We start from the raw sequence: 23,468 nt of genomic DNA, 5'->3' as shown, positions 1-23,468 counted from the left end.
ATGGTCAGCCGTCTTGGCTTTGCTATGGGGGAAGTATGCAGAAGCTGTTATGTAGCAGTGTGCCTGACCTGCTTGATGCTTATTCTAAACACGTCTCCGACTCACCACTACAGGTGACACAGGTGGGCAGCCACATCTTTGCCTCTGAAGTGGAGTGTGGCCTGTGTGCACTGTGGGCCTGGACTTGTGTCTTGCTGGCACTTGCATGACCCAGTCTATGCATGCTCGGATATTACTCATGCTTTCTGCCTTGGCTTTCTTGCCTCAAGATGGTGTTTTCAATATTCACCTGTTCTTATTTCCAGTATTTTTTTATTCCATTGAATTCTTAGATTAATCCACCTGGAATTATTTTGGCACAAGGCACATGCTGTATTTGAATTTGCTAAGGTCAGAGTGACTCCTTCCTCTTGGCCAGCCTGGCCATGTCTGGATGTACTGCTGGGCTCCCGGGGTGGCCCTTCCGGCCAGCACCGTCTCCAGCCATGCCCTCACAGAAGGCTCCATCTGGAGTAACATGAACTCCTGTTTTTGTGTCACATTTTCTTTCTTGTTTCCGAAAATGTCTCTCTTTTAAGCTGCTATGGGGTTGGTCTTGCAAGAAGCTCCCGCAGGGCCCAGCTTTGCTGTGCATAGATGCAGTGCACTTCCTATCGAAATCGCATCAGCATTTTTTTTTTTCAGAAATGGAAAAATCCATAGGGGACCTCCAAAGGCCCCCAAATGGGCAGTCTTGAAAATGGACAAAGCTGAAGGTTTCATATGATTTCAAAACTTACTGCGAAACTGCAAGAATCACAACAGTGTGAAACTGGCTAGCTTAAAAACATATATAGCTTGGTGCACTGGCGCACACCTATAATCCCAGCGAATCAGGAGGCTGAGGCAGGAGGATCACAAGTTCAAGGCCAGCTTCAGCAACTTGGCAAGACCCTGTCTCAAAGTAAAAATAATAATAATAAGGGTAGTGATGTGGCTGTGGCAGTGGTAGAGCACCTTTGGGTTCAGACTCCGGTACTGCAAAAATACAGATATAGACTAATGTCATAGAATAGTGAGCTCAGAAATTATCCCTGGCATATATGGGCAAATGTTTTTCCACAAGGGTGCCACACCATTCAATGGGGGAAAGGACAGTCTTTCCAATAAATGATGTTGAGAGATTAGATATCCACGTGCAAAAAAAAAAAAAAAAAAGTTAGACCCTTACATCATATACAAAATCAAGTCAAAATCTAGTAAAGACCTAAGTTTAAGAGGTAAAACCATTCAAACTTCTAGAAAACATAAGGGGAGAGCTTCATTGGATTGGGAAATGATTTCTTCACCATGACACCAAAAAAGGAAATGACTCAATTTACAAATGGAAAAGGGACCTAAGGCCATTTCTCCAAAGACAGGAAAAGGGTCAACAAGCACATGAAACGATGTTGTCATCATTGCTGATTAGAAAAATGCAAACCAAAACACGGTGAGATGCCACTTCATGTCCCCTAGGATGGCACCATTCAGAGAACAGAAATGTCAGTGTTAACAAGATGTGGAAAAGCTGCAGTCCCTATGCGCCGCGGACAGGAATGGAGACCGGCACGGCTGCTGTGGAAAAACGCATGGCAGTTCCTCAGAACAGCAAAGACAATCGCTGATGCCCCAGCACCTCCACTGCTGGGTGTGTGCCCACACTGGAGCAGGGCCCCTGGGACATCTGTGGACACATGTCCACAGCAGCTCAAAGGTGGGAGCGAGCAGGTGTCCACTGATGGACGAGCACATGAGCACGTGATATCGACATGAGCTGGAATATTATTTGGAATATTGTTTGGCTTTAAAACGGGAGAAAATTCTGACACTACAACGTGGCTGAACCTAGAGAACATTTTGCTGAATGATGAAAGCCAGTCCAAAAAAAAAAAAAGACATATGATTCCACATTGGTGCATCGCAACTTATTTATTTATTTTTTATTTTGGTGTATCTAAGAAACCACTATTATTTTGGTGTTTCTTAGATACACCAAAATAATAAATAAATTGCGATGCACCAATGTTAAAATCATGCTTTGAAGAGTGTCAATTAGAAAGGGAAAAGGCAAGCCACAGACTGGGAAAAGACATTGGCTAATTAGTTATCTTTGAAGGACTCGTATTTACACGTATAAAGAGCTCTTACAAATCAGCAATAAAAAGACAAGGCAACTGAAAACTGGACTAAGGACCTGAATAGACATTTCTCTGAAGACTAACATACAGATGGCCAATAAACACAGGAAAACATGCCCAAATCATTAGCCATTTGGGAAATGCAAATCAAAATCCCAGTTGGATACTACTTCATACTCAGTAGAATGGCTGTAATCAAAATAAATAGCAACAACTGTTGGAGATGATGTGGAGATTGTTGAATATGTAAAAGGGTAGTGCAGCCACTGGGGAGAATTGTGACAGTTCATCAAAATGCTAAAGTTGGAGTTCTCATACAATATTGTAATTCCACTCTGAGTTATATACTCAAAGAGAAATGAAACATGTCCACACAAAACTTGTTCAGAGATGCTCACGGCATTAGTCACAGTGACACAAAATGGAAACAACCTAGTTCATCAGCTGATGAATGGATAAATAAAATGTGGCACCACCTGCACCACTGGATGTGATGAGATAGATGCTGCACACAGATGAACCTTGGAAATATTATGGTAAGTGGAATAAAAAGTCATGGAAGGCCACATATTATATAATTCCATTTATATAACAGGTTCTGGATAGAGCAGCTTGTGGAGACCAGCAGTGTATCAGTAGTTGCTGAGGGAAGGGGAGTAAGGGAGATACTAACTGGTATGTATGTGTTTCTCTGGAGTGGTGGAAAGTTTTGGAAGAGATAGTGATAATGGCTGCACACACTATGCATACACTAAAAACTACCAAGTGGAAATGGTGTAAAGGTGAATTTTGTGGTATATGAACTTCTTCATTAAAGCTGTTATTCAACAAAGGTTTCATAAAATACTCCTTAAAGAGTTTATCAGAATTACATTTAATAGAAGTTGTAGCACTGTGGGGGGTAGGTAGCTCATTGCAAGGCCTTGAGGCCCAGCCCAGCACTGCAATAACCAAGAAAGTCGTAGCACTTAAACAGGTATAAGGAGTCGCTGAAGAAATCCACCACCTTCCCTTCCCCAGTGAAAAGCAGCATACACAGCAGACTTCAGTGGCATTTTGGGGGATTCTCACAACTTTAGGTGAACCTAAAGTTTTATTTAAAGGTTTTGGCTCTCTTATGTATTAAGTGATCCTGATAAAATTACCATAATCTGAAACTTGCACTTCATGTTTTCTGTATCTGCTGTCTACAGTACACACTGGTTGTTTCCGTGTACTCAAAATCCCCCTTTCCTTCAGGGAAGAGGCCTGCCATTCCACCACTGGGATTCTGCTGGGAGTGGTCAGTCACAGTGCAGGTGACCCAGGGAAGACCAGAGTTCTTCAGCAGGATTTGATTTGTGGTCCTTGGAAAGGGAAATTCACTCTCTCCTTTTTGAATAACAGATCTTAAGGATGTGAGCTTATAGCTGATACTGGTCCTGTATGTGGAGAGGGCCACCCTAAAAATGAAACCAGGAAAGGGAAAATCAGTCAGAGATAGAAGAGTCCTTGGCAACACCGTGTGGGCTTGGGATCCAGCTAGGCCCTATGGCAGATTTCAAAGTTCTGAGGTTTTACTTTAGCCTCAGTGAATCAATCAAATAAAGCATTTCTTCTCCAAGGAACCAATTTATTCTAGAACTAAATAGGATAGATTAAATAAACTTTCTCAATAAACATCTTGTGGACAGCCTCCAGTGTCACATTAGTCCCTTCCAGATGTATAAATGGTGTAATATGATTAAAGAGTCAGGTTTGAAAATAACAGTTTTTCCATTTCCTGTACTTTAGGCAAAATCTCAAAACACATTATATTCCAGGCCTATAAGTGTTCAATTGAACGTATCTTCTAAAAATAACTTAGATTCAGAGAAGCATTTGCTTTATACATATTCAAAACCAAAATTCATCCAATTTCTCCAGCGTTCCATGGAGGGAAAACTGGTTCAACCAAACAGATGTAGCAAAAATTATTTCCTATTGTGGCTTTTCTGTGGAAAAATCCTTTGGTGTTTTCATCTTGCTTTCAACGTAATGGTATCAATATCCTTTTCTTCCTCTGAATCTTGATCTGGCATCCAACTGAAAATAAATGAACAATTTAATCAAATTTGATATGGTGTAATTAATTAAACACAACTTTGGTAAAGGGTGTCAGTCACCACATTAGAGAAATGAACCAGTTTCCAATAAAATCAAAAAAGGCAATTGTCAAGAGCTACCAAGAAAAAAACAAATTATAAAGATGGCACTAAAAAGCAAGTTTCACTTCAAGGTGATTTTCTTCTTGAGTAGAATCCAAATTCTATTTATCTTTTTCTTTAAACTAAACATACATTCAGCAAACCTGCCTTCATTAAGTTTTATTTCAGTTAATATTCAAATGTATATGAAATCTTTTTTTAAATATTTATTTTTCAGTTGTAGTTAGACACAATACCTTTGTTTTATTTATTTATTTTATGTGGTGCTGAGGATCGAGTCCAGGGCTTCACATGTGCTAGGCGAGCACTCTACCACTGAGCCACAGTCCCAGCCCCTATATGAAATCTTTAAATCAATACCAACTGAGAAAAGGGGACAGAACCCTAAGAAACATTAAGACACAGTCATCTTGGGATCACAGATCCGTAATGCGCATAACCTCCTAGGCTGACAGCATGTTATTTGATTTAAGCTTCACAGAGATCCACTTCTTAACCGTGGTGGTTACAGAAAATGTTCTGAAATCATACAATGAAGCTGCATGGAAGTCAACACCATTCCCCAGAAATTCCATAGGAAGGAATTATTTGGGAGATAGGCCTTATCCATGAGTCCAACATAGCCACCCTGGAACAGCCAGCCATTCATTCTTCTCAGCACAACATAAAGTAGCTAAGAACAATATTTTCAAAGAAATAAAAATCTTTAAACCTGGGAATCATGATCAGGATGACTGGGCTGCTCATACTGAGGAAACAGCAGATTCAAATTCTTGTCTCACCCTCAGTGGGACTTAAACTCAGTCTTGAAACTAAGCAAAACTATCCATTATTTAAAGTTTATGTTCAAATGATTAGGTTTTGTCAAGCTTGTATAATGGCATTGCAGTCATGAAGAGTGACATGATTCCACTCACTGTGGAAGACTCAAGGAGGCACAGTCTTGGAGAGAGGGTGTAGGATCTACTAGTCTGCTAGAGACTTCCTTAGACAGTCTTTCCCAGTGTCAACTGAAGCTCTGCCTTGAACTGACAGCAATCAGAAGCACTTTCACTGTTTAATCTATGATTAAAAATTTCTGCAGGGGGATTATGATTTCTGAATCTTTTGGAGATCCAAGCCTGAGCTTTCAGCAGGGAATTTTGGGGAGTTTACTGTTGAGTCATTTCATATGATTCCAGAGTACAACGCGTCGTTATCTCCTACTCTAACTATTCCTTATGATTCCTCAATGCTTGAAACATGCTTAAGTTCTTCACAAGTCAAAGGCTTGCATTTTATATGGGTAACAAAACCATGTGAGGCAAGGCAAGAAAATCCTCTGCCTAAAGGCAGAAAACTGACACTTGACAAAGGAAAACAGAGTGTGGCCAAATTTAGTCTAACTTCACCCTCTCCCTGGATCAGATCTGCTGGCCGATGTCCTCAAGTTCTTTCACCTGTCATTTCCTTTGTGGACAAAGGGAAGGAACTTGCAGTGTGCTTCAATAACAAAAGCAGGCTCAGTCCCCGCTGCTGCCTTCTCTGGAGGCATGCTTAAGTTTCCAACTTCATGCGTCTCTCTCCAAGAAAAGGCTCTCAGTTCCCAATCCAAATCTCTCTGGATCTTTCAGATCAAAGAATGCTGGCCCAGAACCAAGAGGTCAGCAATGTGTGCTGGGCCAATATCCACGACCACCACTTCAGAATGCAGACAGACACTGACCTTTTTCTCTTTGTCACCTAAGGCAGAAGGGCACACACCCTAGACCCTAACTGTCTATCTGCCAACGACCTGGGTTCACAGGGAATACCACTGACTTTTACCCACCTGTACTTGCCAAGATTCACACTTGGAGAAACTCATGAAGGTCAGTGATTTATCAGCATCATGACAGGATGACAGAAAGGCTGGGGGCTTTCACGAACCCTAACGTTCAACTCACAGGAAGAAACGTGTACATCCTTTTTTTCCAAATGATACCACACTGCAACCTGTTGATGACTCTTAAGTCACTCACACATTTCACTCCAGGTAGCTGATTTGTAACATAAGCTTTTAAAAATCTTTAGCCACTTACCATTGATCTTTTACACTCAAAAAATGAATACTTCAAAGCTTTGCAGTATCCTTCCTTCAAACACTGCCGAGGAGATTTTCCTTCCTGTGACAAATAAAACAGTATAAATGCCTAGGAATTTCACAAAGCAACTGTCCTTCTGAAAATAGTTATATTCAAAAATGTTAAGAGGAAAACATTTACATAGTAAATAGTTAATTCATTTTGACTATTGGTGCTTAGAGAGGAAGGGACAGAATGACAAAAATTGTCTAATTTGGAGGGGTTCCTGAGTTTTTGAAAACACTGGTTTTCCTTGAGGCTCTTTAATATTGTATTAAATATTTCCTTACATTCTTCCCTCACAAGTCTTCTCGGAAACTGGGATCTTCATCTCTTTATGGGTGAAAATTATGAATTAGGCACCCTAAAATCAGAACACCATTAACTAAACACTTTCCATGGATGTTGATGAGGTAGGCTAGATGGCTCCCTCCAGGAAGATAACCCAGATTTCGCCTGCTCTGCAGAGGGATTTCCCCTCCAGATCTTGCCTCTCCAACCACTCCCCCAATGCCTGTTTGCCAGTGACAGTCACATTCCCCTGGTTTCCATTATGGAAAAAGCTACAGGGTACCATGTCTATGTACCTATTCCCAGAAACCATGGCCACGTTTACTCCTTGTCTCCCTAAGTCCTGGATTTCAACCATCATCTACATCAGTGAGTGGCAAAGTCTCCTGGCACCACTGTGTTCCTCCCCAAACTCTGAAGCAGTGCAGATGGGTGGTGCTGACCAAGTGGGGGTAGACAAAAGACTAAGCTGATGCCTCCTCAAACCATGTCCAAGACGTTACCATTTTCACAAGCCTTCAACTTACATTGCTGGCTGCCTGGTGAAAAGATCCATCTAGATACACTAGAGATGAAACGTTCATTCATCCCCTCCACTCCCAATGACAGACTAGTTGTCCCTCAATATCCATTCTTCCTTTTTATCAAGCATGTGGCTGGGGTAGGTTTTCCAGTCACCTGTGCAGCTGGATGTGGTCATGGGACAAGTCCTAGCCATGGAATGTGTGGGAAACGTGTAAAACTTCTGGGTTGGTCTTTAAAGAGGCTTGCCCCTTTTACTCCCTAAGATTACAAGTCCTGATGATGTAGGATCGAGGCAATTTGGGACTATGAGAGTAACATCCTGTCTCCCATCACAGGACTCACAGCCATAAGATCAAGAATGTATGGGCCCAGGAAGACAGAAAAGCCACCCAAGCCTTACAGGCATATAAGCAAACGCCAGAATTCTCTACCTTATTTAAGCGACTATTGTGGATCTCTGTAATGTTTGACCCTATGTCCTAATGCTCTCAAGATCAGCCAGTGCTCCCAAACATGCTGAGCCCAAGAGCCAACCTTGTGGTTGCCTCAACCATTTTGATCTCCCAGGAGTCATAAAACCCCAGAAATGACTTTTGAATCGCTTTCTCCTTGCCAGATTCCTGGAACTTACAGCCTTACCATCATTATCCTGAATTTCTCTGGCCCCTTTATTTCCTTGACTCTCTTCCTTGACAGCTCCTATAACTAAATATTCACTTGTGTCAGAATTCCTGCTGACATTCGTAAGATGCTGCAGGTGGTTAAAGATTAGCAAGAAGAGACTATACCACCCATCGGCCATATGATCAATTAACTTCTTTACTCCAGAAACTAAGGAACCAAAAATCTTTATGAAGTGGCCATACAGACTTGATACAGACCTCAGCAGTTTCCCTTGGTTTTGAGTCCCTGGTGAGGAATAGTGTGTAGTGGGTGTCAGGGACACCACCCAAGTAGATTGTTATGAACCTGCAAAGTTCAATGTTTTGCCCCACTACTGCCTTTTAAACTCTAGCTTTAGTTGCCATTTGGTATGATTTAAGATCCTCACTGGCTGCAAATAGCAGTGAACAGAATATAAGTTGTGACTCAAACACTGATAAAGGGTAGATGTCCATTTGGGGGCAGCTTTCTGAAACGACATCCCCTAAAGCAAAGATAATTGCACACAACTGATTGCCCTCTCATAGGTCCTGTCATTGGAAGAAGCACCTGTGGGCTTTACTTGGGCTCTAAACCAGAACCCAGGTTCTAGGTCAACTTTGAAGCTCACTGTATGTCTCACTGATCTCAGATGGGGTACTGAGAAGACTGGTGACTTGTGAGGGAAGAATGTAAGGAAATATACAAAATGTTGAAAATATTGAGCTGCTTCATTTACAAGTTCACACCTGGGCACACAGAGCACTTCAACTCAGAAACAAATTCAAACCAACACATGACAAATATAACACGGGGTCAGGCACGACTGAGCACAGGCAGGAGAAACTACTGGCCAGAACAGCGTGACTATGGAAGTCTCTTAACAATTTCGAGCAAGCAAAAAAACCCGTCTCCTCTATGTCTCCAGAACTGTGCGGGATACCAGCCTTCAAAAAAAGTTTCCTGAACCGAAACCGCTTATTATTTACAAAAGCCCAAGGGGTGGGCATCGTATCTCCCTCCCCACGCGGGCGGGGAGTTGAGGTCCTGAGAGTTCAGGGGATCTGCCCACGGGGAGCAGCTGGTGTTGTGCCCTACAACCTGGACAGGACCGCCACCGCGGGCCGACTGGGAGGCCTTCGCCGAGCCCAGCCACAGGTTGCAGGCGCCGTCACCACCCAGAGCGCCCGGCCGCGCTACCTGGAGCACACAGTCCGACTGCAGCAGACAGGCGCCCAGGTCCTCCTTCACGCCCGTGCACGCGCCGCCCTCCGGCTTGTCCTCGTAATAGCGGGGCATGACGGCGCCTCCCGCCCGCGGCGGCGCGACCCTCTCGGTGCTCAACCCCAATCACCTGGCTAGGTGCGAGCGACACCCCAAGCGGAAGGCACCGGAAGATACTACAACAACTTCCGGAAGGTCTTCCCCGGTCGGGCGGAAGACATTACGAGTCCCGAGGGGCAGCGCATGCGTAGCGGAAATGGGCGCTCGTGACGTCAACCACACGCGCCCCGAGCGCCGGCTACGTTGCGGAAGGGAAGTCGCCCGGACAGCGGCTGGGCTCGGCTGCTAGGCGGAGGTGGCGGGTAGCTCAGCTCCGGGCCGAGGCCGCAGTAGAGCTCCAGGTGAGCCCCGAGGACTGCTCCGCCCGCGCGCGACTATTGTTCGCGCCGGGGGCCGTGTCTTCCGGCTGCTCGCGGCCCCGCGTCACGGCGGCTGGGGAGTGACCATGACTGTGTCCGGCCCCTCTCGGGCCTTAGGCCCGCGGTCGAATTCCTGGAGAAAATCAAAGTCGCCCATTTACATGGGAATCTCAGAGAGTTTTTAGTATAAGCATGTCCGACATGTTGCATGGGACTCCTAATTCGTTCCTTGCTCGAAATTCAAATGTAACTGGGCGGTCTGTACCTTTATTTGCTAAACCTGGCAGCCATACCCGAGGCCCCGGGCGAATGGAGAAGAGCTGGGCGGGGCGGGGCACTGTCCGCGTCCTGGAGACCGACGAAGCGTAGTAGGGGCGTCGGGCTGCGCTCACCAGCCTTGGCCTGGCCGACTGGTCTCCCACGCTGTCATGCCTCCTGCTGAACTGCCCTGGGAGTAAAGCGCTAGGGATTGGATATTTGCTTTGTTTTTATGTCGCATTGTGACGAACAAGGAGCTTGCTGGCCTTACGCTGATGAACCTGTGTGGAAAAGCTATTGTACCTCTTCGGTAACGTTGCGTTCTAATCGGCTTCAACTAAGGTTTTCCCTTAAGGGCTTGGTGGTTACGTTCCAATCGTGGCTCCATCACTGTCTTCGTGCTCATAGGGAGGTCAGTTCACCTCCCTGTGCCTCTCCCTCTGCCAACATTAGCTACCTGGGAGGGCTGTCTGAGGATCGAGTGAGGTGAAGTGTGGGAACAGCCTGGACCCTGGATAAGTGTTAGATGGTTCTGAATCCCATAGTGTTGCCCTGGCCTGAAGTGGGCAGCAGTTCTCCAGCCTCAAGACAAGCCTCAGAACCAACTCCAGTTGCTTTTGACCCCTGACCCTTCTGAAGGGTGGAAGAGAAAATGTAAAGTGACCTCCTTGCCAAATAACACAGAAGAGGGGTGCTGATAGCCAAACGTTTCTTCATATTGCATGTAAAAGAATTGTTTTCTTCCATCTAGGAAGATGTTACCAAGTACTTCAGTGAATTCCTCAGTGCAGGGGAACGGAGTCTTGAATTCCAGGGATGCAGCAAGACACACAGCTGGAGCAAAACGCTACAAATACCTCAGGAGGCTTTTTCGATTTCGCCAGATGGACTTTGAGTTTGCTGCCTGGCAGATGCTCTACCTGTTCACTTCCCCACAGAGGGTTTATAGGAACTTTCATTACCGGAAGCAGACAAAGGACCAGTGGGCCAGAGATGACCCTGCTTTCTTGGTCTTATTAAGTATCTGGCTCTGTGGTAAGTGTTAGTTTCTGCAATAGAGTTGAAGAACAAATTGAGCTTTTCAGATTAGGCTTATCATTTGAAGGATCCTTTGATATAATGTGTTTTGGGTTCAAATTTGGGGATATCTGAAGCTGTTTTTTCTGTACCTTCAAAAATCACAGGAAAGGTTAATTCCTCCTAGTTCTACAGGTCTCAGTCCAATGCCAGAGTAAATTAAATTGCTGCTTTGGGACCTTGAAGAGCAGGGGGAAAAATTCACTCCTTGTCTTTTAACTATAGTGAACCAATACCCAAACTCCAACTTGCTGTGAAAAGGAATGTCAGGATTGGACATGGTATTTCACGATTAAGTAAATCCAGAGAGTTCCAAAATACCAACATGAACTTGAAAACCTGTTTTTAAGTTCTCCAGTAGTATAATGAAAGTGCATCAGTCAAAAGTGATAGAGTGTTTTTCACTTTTAACTGGACTTAAAATACATGAGTGCCTTTTCTGTCCGGTGGTGTTTGGAATGCTGGCCTGTCACCGTAAACTACCTACCTTGACAAACAATCTATCTATAGCCCAGGGTGGTTCCCGGTTGCTATATCAGTTACATATGACACATCCTGGGAGTTTTGTTTTGGTCTCTCTGTCTCACTAGACTATGGGTCTTTGGAGGCCAAGATTGTCACTCGCCTTTCCATTGCTGTAACAAAATACTTGAGAAACAATTTATAAGGAGGGAATTTTTATTTTGGCTCATGGTTTCAGAGGTATGAATTCATGGTCACTTGACCCTGTTGCTGTATTGAAGCAAAACATCATGGTGGGGAGTTCATGGTAGAGTAAAACTGCTCATCTCCCAATGGCCAGGAAACAGGAAGGGGCCAGGGTCCCAATCTCCCCTTCAAGGGCACACTCCCAGTGACCTAACTTCCTTCCACTAGGCCCCACCTCCTGAAGGTTCTATCAGCTCCTGGTAGCACCAGGGTTGGCAATTGAGCCTTTAGTACATGGGCCTTTGGGGGGCGTGTAAGGACCAAACCCTGACACCAAGGCCAGTGCCCTGTACCCAGCGAGTGTCTGAGTGAATCTTGTGAATCTTTCTTTCAGTATCCACTATAGGATTTGGCTTTGTGCTGGACATGGGATTTTTTGAGACGATAAAGCTTCTCCTGTGGGTCGTGTTCATAGATTGTGTGGGTGTTGGTCTTCTGATATCAACTTTAATGTGGTAAGTAATTAACTTTGGCTTTGCAGTTACTGTGGAGGCTCCATTTGTTCACCTTAGAGGTACATACCTGATGGAAAGTGACACCAAGATGGAGTGGTGGCCCCTGTATTAGGAAAACAGGATGGAGCATTTTAGTCACAGTGCGACTTGGGTTCAAATGCCAATGCAGCCATTTGTGTCATGCGGAGTCCAAGTCTCACCTTTTGTAAAATGAATTACCTGTTTTGTCAGATTTTTGAGAGGATTGTGGTATAATAAGCACTTGGAATGTACTTAAGTGCTAACGTAGCTATTAATATCTTAAACAAAACTTCCAAGACTGGAACCTTTGGTGATACCAACCTTTTATTTTCTTTGTAACTTCTGACTCATAAAGTGCAGGTTTTGTATATACTAGGTAGTTAATAAATGCTTTGTACTATTAATGTAAAATTTTTAAATGAGGCCATAGTTAATATTGCTAACTAATTACATTTATTACAAAGCTACCCAGGAAAATGGTACAGTCTATGAAAAAAAAATTGAGAAATGAGGCTTTCAAAGGAATCGTTTATAGCAAGTGTTCTGCCCTGAATGCAGATTCTGAAGGCCCCAGAAACGGTGTTGTCCAGTTGAGCACTTTCGATATGAATTTATATCATAGTGTGAGTTAAATAGATACTATCTTTGAGAACCAGTGTTTGAGCTGTGAATCCTGTGAGGAACTAAAACTAGAAAGGATTCCATGTAACTGCGGCCATACCAGAGGTCCACTGGAACCAGCATGAAGTGGTGGGTGGGGAAACATGGGACCTCTGACCGCTGGTACCTGGACTTGCAGGTGCAGAGGCACAGAAGTGAGAGACAGCATGCCAGGTCTGGGGTGGAGAGTGACCCTGAGGGTGACTAGGGAGGAGATGAGACTAGAGATGTCAACCTCGATGCCATTCAGAAAAAAGAGGACCTGTTCTCCCAGGCTGCACGTGTGACTGGAGGGTAGAGAGGTGGAGCTCAGGGCTCGGAAGGGAGGGAATCATGTCAGTTTCACGCTTAGGCAAAGTCTTCCCTGGCAGTGAACGAGGAGGTGGAAAAGGGTCAAGGCCAGAGAGTTGGCAGGGGCTCTGCGAAGAGCAGAGGGGGCCCAGAGTAGTGTGGTGGTAACAGTGGGGTGGACTGAAGAGCATCCCATGGAAACAGGATATGGTGGGGGACAGGAAAGAGATGGGGCGGCCACAGCCTCCTTCAGGATGGCCTTCGACAAGTGCAAATGAGCATGCCATGTCAGGTGTGTGGAGCTCAGGGGGCGTGCGGAGTATTTAGTGGAAGTGAGGGTCAATGGGCCTGAGGTCTCTATTCTGATTTGAAACTTGGAGACCAGAGTCTGGCCCAAGATGTGGATGTGAGTGGTGTCCTTGATGCAGGTGGGAGGGGAAGCCACGGTTGTCTTGGAGCTCTCTGAAGGAACAGCTCTATCCCATTAACGGTGAGCAGGGGAACAGAGCTCCTCGGGGTGAGCCACATGCTATTACATGAAAGTCTTTTTCATTTAAAATTATTTAATTATACATATTTGTGGTGTTCTCTGCAGTGATTGGATACGTATATACAATGTGTAATGATCAGATCAAGGTAATTAGCATTTCCAGCTCCTTAAACATTTTTAAATTTTTGGTGTTGGGAACCTTTGAACTCCTAGTTCTTTGTAAAGTGTACAATAAATCGATGTGAACTGTAGGCACCCCCTGTGCTGTGGAGCAGAGCTCACGCCTCCTGTCTAACTGGCTTTGGATACCCAAGACCCAGCTTCTTGCAACCACCTCCCCGCTCTTCCCTGCCTCTGGTTCCACTCTTTAGATGACTAAGTGAGGGACTGTTTATTACACTGCACCATGTTCTCCCTGTTTCTTTATTTTCTATTTTTATCTCCTCTGTAGGAAGAGAATTTTCTTAATTGTGTCCTTGAATTGAAATGCCTTGGCACATAGAAAAGGTACATTGAATTTCCACAAATGACCCGAGTTGTTCTTTGAAGAGCTCCCTTTTTGTTTCGTGGACATTATCCCCTTCAATCACTCACCAATTACCTGAGCTGGTGGCCGCGCGGAGAACAGTGACAGCTGAGTAATTCGTATTCCTGTGGCTGGACATGCCGCCGGCCCTCTTCTCTTTGTCTCTTCCTGTCCTCCTCACCTTTTAATAGAGAGTTGACAGGCCTCAGTCTTGCCTTGGTCCCTGTGTTCTCCTGGTGATGTCCTTCAGGCTCATGGCTGTCAAGATCCCCCCACACTGAAGCTTCTGTTCTAGTTCGACCTCGCTCTCCCCCAAGCTGCGGACTTCCTGCCCATCTCCGGACTCCATGCTGGCGGCTCCTTCAACGTCCCCAGTCCAGCTCCAGGCTCCCCTTGACTCTTCCTTATTTCTCAGACCCCCTCCGACATTAATCCTGTCGGCTCCGCTCCCAGGTCCAGAGCGTCTTGCATCCCCCACCTCCGTTGCTCCCACTGCTCTGGGCTCTTGTCCACAGCAGCCCTCCCTCTCCCTCCTTGACTTGTCACTATAGTCTGTTCTCAGACTGGCTCCAGAGAACCTGCAGAACATTTCAGCCAGGCCCTGCTTGCCAGCCCATGGCTTCTCTCTCCACCAACATTGAAAGCCACGTCTTAGAGTGGCCACAGGCACCAGGAAATCTGGCTCTGCTTTCTCTTCAGGCTTCCCTTCCTGGCCCATCCCTCCAGGCACACCTGCCTTCTTAGCCTTTCCTCCAGGAAGCCAGGTGCCACCACTGCCCTCTGGTCTTTACCCCAACATAAACTTTGACTAGAAAATTTGCGCATGTTCTGTCCTTGCTGCTGCTGTACTTTTCTCCATGGCACCCTCTGACAGATGCCAGCGTTCCGTGTCCTCCCTCTAGAGAGAGCCTGGAGCGCCAGCTCACCCTGAGCTCCAGAATCTAGAGCAGTGTCTGGTCTGTAGAAGGCAATAAGTGCAAATAGAGTTAATTTTACTGTATTATGAAGGGAATCTTAATCTCACCCTTTAGGTTCATCTCCAACAAGTATCTAGTAAAGCGACAAAGCAGAGACTGTGACGTGGAGTGGGGCTATGCCTTCGACGTGCACCTCAATGCCTTCTACCCGCTCCTGGTCATTCTGCATTTCATCCAGCTGTTCTTCATCAACCGTAAGTAAGACTGACTTCTCAGCTGTCGCCCATGCTCCCTGTGTGCACTGGGAAGAGACTCACTTGTGCATTTCTCCTGGCAGATGTTATCCTAACAGACACATTTATTGGATATTTAGTTGGAAATACCTTATGGCTGATTGCAGTTGGCTATTACATCTATGTAACCTTCCTAGGATACAGTGGTAAGTACCGTAAGAAATTGGGTGGGTGCCTGCGTAGATGACAGGGAGGGGGCAAGTTGTAACACATACTCCCAGTTTACCATTATGGAGCACTGACAGGCCCCGCCCCAAGTATATTATGTAATCCTTATAACAATGATGATACAGGTTCACTTGTTCCCATTTTCCAGTGAGGAAACTGCGAAAGATTAACTTGTCTATGGTCTCCCAGCTAGAAAGTGGTCTAGCTGGTATATGATAAATTTCATAATCTCCTGGCACCATGTTAAATCATGCTGACATCTCCAAGCTGCTGGCAGGAGTTGGTCTCCAGTCTCTTCTGCATGTTCAGTTCCAGGTCACTGATACCAAGGCAGAGTGGGGAAGGGTCTGGGCTTGCAGGCCTGTGACTGGAGCTGTTGAAAACCTTTTTGCACCATTTTCTTTTTTTGTGATCGTGTATGGTTCTGTAGATGATCACAGACAATTAGACCCAACTTTTATTGACCTCAGGATGTTTGCCAATTTACTTTTTTTGTTGTTGTTACCAGAGACTGAACTTGGGCATTTGGCCACTGAGCCACATCCCCAGCCCTATTTTGTATTTTACTGGCGATAGCGTCTCTTTGAGTTGTTTAGTAGCTCACTTTTGCTGAGGCTGGCATTGAACTTGAGACCCTCTTCCTTCAGCCTCCTGAGCCGCTTGGGATTACAGGTGTGCACCATGGTGCCTGGCCTGCCAATTTACTCTTAAATCCTGTTGTCAGCTCAGTTTTCTTAATATGAATAACGTTCTTACATTAGTCTTCATGCATATTATCTCTTACGAGCCAGGTGTGGTAGTGCGTGCCTATAATCTCAGTTGTTCAGGAAGCAGGAGAGTCACAAGCTGGAGGTCAGGCTGGGGATGTAGTTCAGAGCTGGAGCATTCGACTAGCATGTTTGAGGTCCTGAGTTTGATCCCCCAGTACCAGCCTCCAAAAAAGGCTCTCCAGTGGAAAATAAAATCTAGAGCTCCCACATATTTTAGCCCTTCCTGTTCTTCTGGGTGGTCAGAACCTTGCTGTCAGCAGCTTTTACTTTCCTCAGACTGGTCCTTTGGATAGAGCTGTTCCCAGCTCTCAGCTGATTTGCCAGGATCACTTATCCCCTTCACCGCACTGCCTGGTGTGGGTACTGCCAGTCCTTCCCCTGCTCTAGGGCCGGGTTTGTGACCAGATTCAAGCTTCTGGTTGTCACATAATTGGGGAAGGTTGTGGTCGGTGTCATGGTGCAACACTTGGCCCTCCTATGTGGGGAACGCTCTCCTGGGATCTTCCTGTGGGCAAGACATTCCAAGTCGAGTGCAGAGGGGGCCCCCAGACTAAGTGATATCTGGGAACCGTGGGGGTGTAATGGCTTTTGCACTGGAAACTTTCAAATGGCTAAGATTTTTTTTCCCCTCCATCATCATCTGTCTCAGTACCTTAAGATAGGCTTCTGAGGTGGTCACTGTCCTGGTCAGTATTTGTAATGTCCCTCGCTCAGTCCTAAGGGTAGCAAAACAGTATTTATAGTTCTACAAACAGCACCATGTACCTTTTTAAAAACATTTTTAGTTGTAGGAGGACCCCTTTATTTTAATGTGGTGCCGAGGATCAAACCTAGTGCCTCAGATGTGCCCGGCAAGCGCTCTTACCACTGAGCCACAGACCTGCATCACGTGCTTTTTGGTCCCACATGTTGAAGAGCAAGCTGTGTTTTGGAATGTTCATTTTTTAAGAAATAATTTGGATTTGTTTCCCTTCCAGCATTGCCCTTTTTGAAAAACACAGTAATTCTTCTCTATCCGTTTGCACCTCTGATCCTACTGTATGGGCTGTCGCTGGCACTAGGCTGGAACTTCACCCGTGCTCTGTGTTCTTTCTATAAGTATCGAGTGAAATGAAGAGAAAGGTGGCAATACCCAGCTTGACTGTGTCAACAGTATTGGTGAGGTGATTTCTTGTAAAACTTGTAAATAAACTCTTTGTAGATATCTTAAAGGTGTAAAGTTTACAGATTTGAGGAGATATGCTAACACTGTGGTCAAGTACATTCCTTCAATAAATATTTTTTAAACTAAAGCATGCATGTGGTAATATGGGCACCCAGGAGCTATACATAACTTTCTTATGAATTGATTTTGGACAAGGGGCTACCCTCAGTCTCCCCCAAGCCTCTTTAACCTGTAGTGCAGCTGCGTAGTAGAGGCCCTGTTGTCACTGACAGTGTGGCTTGCCGAGAAAGGAGGACACAAAGCACAAACTCCCATGATACACTAGCCTGAGGCAGTCAGTGCTGGGGGCTAAGCAAACACCTGTATAAACAGTGTCCATCTGGGTCTGACAGCAGGGCTTTACCCTTTTCAAAACACATAGGATCCACTCCTTGGTTCAGTGCTAATTTTATTAGAAGGAATCTTGAATCAGCACAGCTTTTTAAATCTCTTTATTTCAAATACACATGAACAGTTGTGGCACAGAGAAACAGTGATGAAAGGCACAGTCAACAGGACCAGTTATTAGGTTTTCAATTATAGCAGCAACTTGAAAATAAATATTCTTCCTTTAAAAATCCAATAGGTACCTAAAATATTACTACAAATATTAACTGTTCAACACATGAAGACATTAAGGAAAATATGTACATTTAGGAAGAAAAAAAAAAAACATCTGGTACAACCTGGCAGAGATTGTTCAGGCAGCTTCTCCAAGGGATGCCTCCAGAAACATCCCCAAATGCAAAGACAGCCTTTCCAAGGAAATTGCTCTGAATGAGACATGCTTAGTTCTTCATTCCATGAAGGAAACACAGCTGTTAGGCTTAGCAGACTTTAAATCTTCCTTAGAAAACATCACTGGCTATACCGAAATGAAAGTATCAAATCTGCTGGCAGTGCATCTTACAGTACTATCGATATCCGCCATTTTTAAGGCTCAGAGAGAATGTCTTCAAGAGATTTTTACCAAAGTTGAACAGACATCGAGCACTTTGAACAAATAACAGGATGCTAATCAGGGTAAGGTACAAACCAACCTTTGATTCTGGGACAGCTGCTAATTACTAATACAGTGAAACACCTAGGAGCGAGCGGTACAAAAGAGCCTGCCTGACGTCTGAGGGTATTCCAGCGTTCACCACAGTCCTCACTCAGAGCCGTTAGCACCGCTGCTCTGGACATTGGACTGCAGCATTAACTGCAGGCACAATGCTCTGCCTCCTTCCCAGCTCACTCCACTGCCTTTTTTCCCTACAGTGCCAGGGGCGGGACCTGGGACCTGGCACACACAAGCCAGTGCTCTGCCCCGGAGCTGCACCCTAGCCCACCCTACTGTCTTTAACATCTCCTTCCTCTCAGTTCCAACAACCCAGAGCGCCAGCTTCTCCTCTGTCTGTTCTTTGACAATGGTCTGATTGGTGCCCAAACCGTAGAAGGGGGTGCCAAAAGTGGGAAGAGTTTAATATAACGATGACACAGGTTTGGGTGACAAACCCTCACTTGGCTGCTTTTCCTAACACTGCTTTAGTAGTCTTTTTAGCATTGTATGTTGACATGCATTAAAGAAATAAAGTAAGCATACTAGTTATCATAGCATATATCTGTTAAGATTAAGAATTTAAAATTTCACACTATCAAACTAAATTTTACACATTATAAATACTGCTACATAGCTTGGAAAAGTTGCTTTTATAAAGGGATTGAGCTGGAAATCTAAGTTTCCTTTTAACACAAAGATGTGATTATGACACATTTGCAATCTTGAAAGTTTGTAGCTTCTAATTTCCTTATTCTTAAATCAAGGGTATGGCAATATAGTAAAGATGAGCACAAAAATTAATGGATAAACCAAACTAAAAGTGAACCCCATTTGCAATTAACGGCTTGAAAGCAGAGAGGTATTTTGGAAAACATTCTCAAAGTACAAAAATGGGGTTGGCACAAATAGGGTTTGATCTGTGCTAGGTAATAAAGTTTTGATTAAAAAAAAATAAGTCCCTCATAACAATAAATTATGTAATCTCTACATACAGGAAGGAGTTATTTTTCTCTTAATTTGGTGTCCTGAAATACCACTGTTTTATTCTTTTGTATACTTCTGACAGGTTCAGAGCAGTCTATTCTAAATCATGAATATCTCACCTAGAAAAAAAGGCTCCTCACATTTCTATTCCTACAATCTTGTTCTAACAGTTCTTGTATAAAACATTACATTTTACCAACAAACTTCCAACAAAGACTGAGATCTCTGGCACAAAACATCCTAGCTGAGGCCCAGGACTAGAATTTGCTAGTAGAGACTATTCATGCACTTTTTTTTTTTTTTTTAACCAAGAAATACCCAACATTACTACAGACAATCAGTTACGAAGTCGTCTCCTCCTTACCTCTTCTAAATGACATACTCATTTTCTATTGCTGTACAGCAACTACCACAAATGTAGCAACCTAAAACTCCACCCATTTACTATCCTACAGTTCTGCAGGTCAGAAGTCACAGCAGACTCAACTTGAGTTCTCCGATTAGGGTCTCACAAAGCTGGGATCGAGGTGCTTGGCCAGGCTGGGTTCTTATGTGGAGACAAATCCATTTCCACGCCCATGTATGAGCTTGTGGCCCGAGTCAGTTCCTGTGGCTATAGGGCTGTACATCTCATTTTCTTCGCTGGCAGCCAAAGCCTCCCGGCTCCTGGAGGCTGCCCGTATTCCTTCCCCTGTGACCCCCTCCACTCAGTTGCCTAGCGTTGGAGTTCTGCTTGGAGTCTATAACTTGGGCTACCAGCCTTAGAAAACTGCTTTTAAAGGACTCAGGAGACTGGATTAGTCGCCCCCAGATAATCTTTTGCTACATAACATTACATAATCATGGATCATACAGTTCCACCCACACTCAAAGGGGAGGATATAATACAAGATCCCAGGGAGGGAGTCATTCTTAGAATTCTGTCTACTAAACACACTGCTATTAACCGGAGCGATCTCCCCAAACATGCTATTTTCATATCACCAAACTTCTTTGAGGGACAGTACTGTTGGGAGACAATTTTGGTTTTTGTTATTATGAAAGATTTAAAAGAAGTCTTTACAAATTTGCTCATGGCTTTTAAAATAACTGTACCTTCTAATTTTTTAGTTCAGCCGCTGATCTGAAAAGCTGTACAGAACCTTGGTTCAAAGACGTCTCTAAGGGTTGAATATATACATGTATGTCTATCCCGTCTGGATCCAAACCAAGAAAGCCTGGATCTTAGGTGCTAGAAATTGGTCCTTGACTTTCTCTTTTCGCTCCAAATACTCATCATTTGCATTATAGCGTACGCCCATCTGCTTTTAACCCTGTCCTCAGAATCCTTTAATTCTAGTTTCTAAAGTGTTCACATTGTACTCCACACAGTAATGCCCATCAGAACTTTCTGCAATGATGGAAATGTTCTGTATCTCTAGGGCCAATGTAATAGCCACTAGTCACATGTGGCCACAAAGCACTGGAAACATTGCAAGTTCAACTGCAGAACTGAATTTTTTATTAATTTAAAAAGCTACTGTGCATCTAGTGACTGGTGCCTAGGCAGGCATGCACTGCTCAGGAGTCTGAATAGTTAACCTGGAATACACACCAGATGCCAATCCATGTCAGGTGGTGGGACTAACATATTAGTGACATCTTCCCCATTCATTATTTTGGTACAAGTGGTTCAGTGTCAAGTTCAGGTACTCTGGTTCCAAGTGTTCTTGGCCCTCTGCTACCCGTCAGGACCACCACTATAAATTCTTGCTTAGGGAAAGCAAGACTGCTCTCAATTGCCTAGCAGAGGACCTGGTGGAAAGGAGGAGCAACTAACGCTGAGGCCAGGTGAGTCCACTGCTGCAGTGAAGGACAGACAGAGAGGAAATGAGGTGCAGGCTGGCTGCAGGAGCTCAGAGACGACACGTCAGTCACAACTAGGCAGGGAGATGCGTGTGCACGGTGGGAGGGTGAAAGGCCAAGGGAGCGGAGGGAGGGGAGAGGCTGGCACAGCTGGTTCACATGCTCAGAGGCGACCACACCTGCCATGTGCCGGACACATTCTAGAAACAGGGAACAAAGCCATGGGAGGAAGGAGAGTCTCCGTGAATGATGGAAAGGATTCCAGGAACTGGAGAGAGGAGCAGAGGCTGGGGTGGGGGCCGCGCTGGCTGGGCCCAGAGTCTTCAAGAAGCCCTAACGAGTAGCCCGGGGAGCTACAGCACTTTGTCCTAGGCTGGCTTTCCTTCTGAAGTCCCAGTTGCTACTGAGGAACCAGGGACCCTGGGGATCTCCATCTGCACAGATTTTTAGCTGCTTCAGTAGTGGTTCAGAATGCCAAGCTGGTGCCAACATTTACAACAAAAGGCAAGTCCCTGTTTTGAAAGAAATTTGCTGATAGGCTCTGCGATGGGGAATTTAAAAACTTCAACTGAAATGTGACATCAAATCCTGGGCCACATGGTAGGTTTGCTGACCAAGGAAACTAAACATTCTACAACAGAGTGGGACAACAGAACCTGATGGGCATTTCCCAGCTTCCCCTTCATCTGACACAGCGAGGGCAGCATTGGACGCCATGCATCCCACATACTGGGCAGTAGTAAACTCCAGGCCAGAGGTCACCAGCTGTGAGACCTCTCACAGCCCTCAGCCTCGGCCAGGGCCACTCAGAAAGCTCAGGGGATCCACCTGTGCACACCTGCCACACACTGTAACCCCAGGTGGTTGGAGTGGCCTGGCTGGCTTGACAGCTCCTAACTGTTTGAAAGGGAAGTACTCTGTGGAGACCATCGATGGCTGAAGCCGGTGACACACTCTGCTGGCCGCAGTGATAGGATGTGGAACTGCCACTGAAGGTGATGAATGCTTCTGGAAACAGGTCAGATCACAATGCAGCAGAATAAAGCATTCTGGGAAAACACAACTGCTATACTACCTTTTGCCACAAATCTATATAATAATTTTGTTTTTCTTTAAAATTATACACATTATGACCCATACAATAGCATTACCTAAAAACACTAACTCAGAAATGAGAGCAGATATAAAAGGTTCAACAAGAAAAGAGAATGCATCTAACTCATGAATTACAGACAAAGATTAAAAAGGAAGGAAGGGTCTGCCACCTTCCCTACCAGAGACTTAGCAAGCGAGTCCGTGGCGATTCAGGTTGGCGCCGTCACACCCGCACACTGAGAGTCCTCAGACTGATTTTCTGTGGCTACATACCACATGCAGTACAGTAAAGCAACCCTCAAGAAGGATGTTGGTCTTTAAAATCTTGGCTTTAAGGAATGACAAATGCCTTTGAAAATATTTTGTTTAGAATCGCTGTGATTATAAAAGTACTTCAGTTAAGAAATCCATCTATAATCAATCTTAAATGGCAGTGCATTTGAAAAATGGCATTGATTTGTAATGTTTGCATTTTGAAAGAAAAATGTAGAAAGAACTTAAAAAAGCAAGGTAACTGGTTCTCAAAAAAAGTATTGATTCAAAAATTTACTGCACAAAAATATGTACTCCTTAAGTGTTTCTAATAAATTAATTCCATACATTTTATGTATATTTATATATTTATATATAATCCCTGATAATCTATAAAAGAGGGTCTATAATAGTAAAATAAATGAACTTCAAAAGTACCCCCTTCATAAAATGTATTTAACATTAGTTTTCTCAAATTTAAGGAATGTAACAATATGTACAACTCGTATGTATTAGTATAATACCAAAACAGTACAAGTCCTATTAACAGGCTGTCATAATTGTAAAATGTTTGCATCAAGTTAAAATTGGAGAAGAGCATAGTTCAAATAATACAATTATCTTCGGGAGATTCGCTTTCCAAGTGGAAACAGCAGTCGTCTTATCTACAGTAGATTCACAGAGGTAGTGTTCAAGTTTGGAAAAAAAAAAAAAGGTACATGCTTAGCTATCTTTAACAGAGTCACCAGGAAAAAACGTGTTGGTTTCTTAGATGATCAATTAGTGATTTTTTTAATATGAATCTGAAACACAAAATAGTGAAAAGTATAAGGCAGTTAGTTAATGCTCAACTCCAAAAAGGCC

At 44.4% G+C, this 23,468-nt stretch overlaps 3 protein-coding genes across 4 annotated transcripts in view; 1 reads left to right on the top strand and 2 right to left on the bottom strand.

Moving 5' to 3' along the window:
- Window positions 1-3,014: 3,014 nt before the first annotated feature.
- Window positions 3,015-9,330, bottom strand: LOC107154114 (cytochrome c oxidase assembly factor 5). Its single transcript, XM_015499698.2, has 3 exons — window positions 9,106-9,330; window positions 6,406-6,489; window positions 3,015-4,223 (listed from the first exon to the last, which is right to left on the bottom strand). Exons 1-3 carry the CDS (start codon window positions 9,202-9,204, stop codon window positions 4,182-4,184), a joined length of 225 nt encoding a protein of 74 aa, XP_015355184.1. The 5' UTR covers window positions 9,205-9,330; the 3' UTR covers window positions 3,015-4,181.
- A 58-nt stretch (window positions 9,331-9,388) lies between these two features.
- On the top strand, window positions 9,389-17,474 carry Unc50 (unc-50 inner nuclear membrane RNA binding protein). Of its 2 annotated transcripts, none has more exons than XM_015499697.2 (6): window positions 9,389-9,530; window positions 10,558-10,841; window positions 11,926-12,046; window positions 15,066-15,205; window positions 15,289-15,390; window positions 17,160-17,474. In XM_015499697.2, the coding sequence occupies exons 2-6, from the start codon at window positions 10,562-10,564 to the stop codon at window positions 17,294-17,296; spliced, it is 780 nt and encodes a 259-aa protein (XP_015355183.1). In that variant the 5' UTR covers window positions 9,389-9,530; window positions 10,558-10,561; the 3' UTR covers window positions 17,297-17,474. The 2 variants fall into 2 exon arrangements, with proteins under 2 accessions (XP_015355183.1, XP_015355182.1); XM_015499696.2 differs by having other exon boundaries at window positions 9,404-9,530; window positions 10,562-10,841.
- Window positions 17,475-17,823: 349 nt separating this feature from the next.
- Window positions 17,824-23,468, bottom strand: part of Mgat4a (alpha-1,3-mannosyl-glycoprotein 4-beta-N-acetylglucosaminyltransferase A) — a 100,544-nt gene continuing 94,899 nt past the window's right edge. Inside the window, exon 15 of the mRNA XM_048810402.1 lies at window positions 17,824-23,407. Coding sequence (XP_048666359.1) covers window positions 23,381-23,407 — 27 coding nt within the window. The 3' untranslated portion in view covers window positions 17,824-23,380. The remainder of the gene's footprint in view (window positions 23,408-23,468) is intronic.

The sequence above is a fragment of the Marmota marmota genome, unplaced genomic scaffold (assembly GCF_001458135.2).
Source record: "Marmota marmota marmota unplaced genomic scaffold, marMar, whole genome shotgun sequence".
Classification (NCBI taxonomy): domain Eukaryota; kingdom Metazoa; phylum Chordata; class Mammalia; order Rodentia; family Sciuridae; genus Marmota; species Marmota marmota.
The sequence above is the reverse complement of the archived record's forward strand: the minus strand, read 5'-3'. Positions and strand labels throughout refer to the sequence as shown.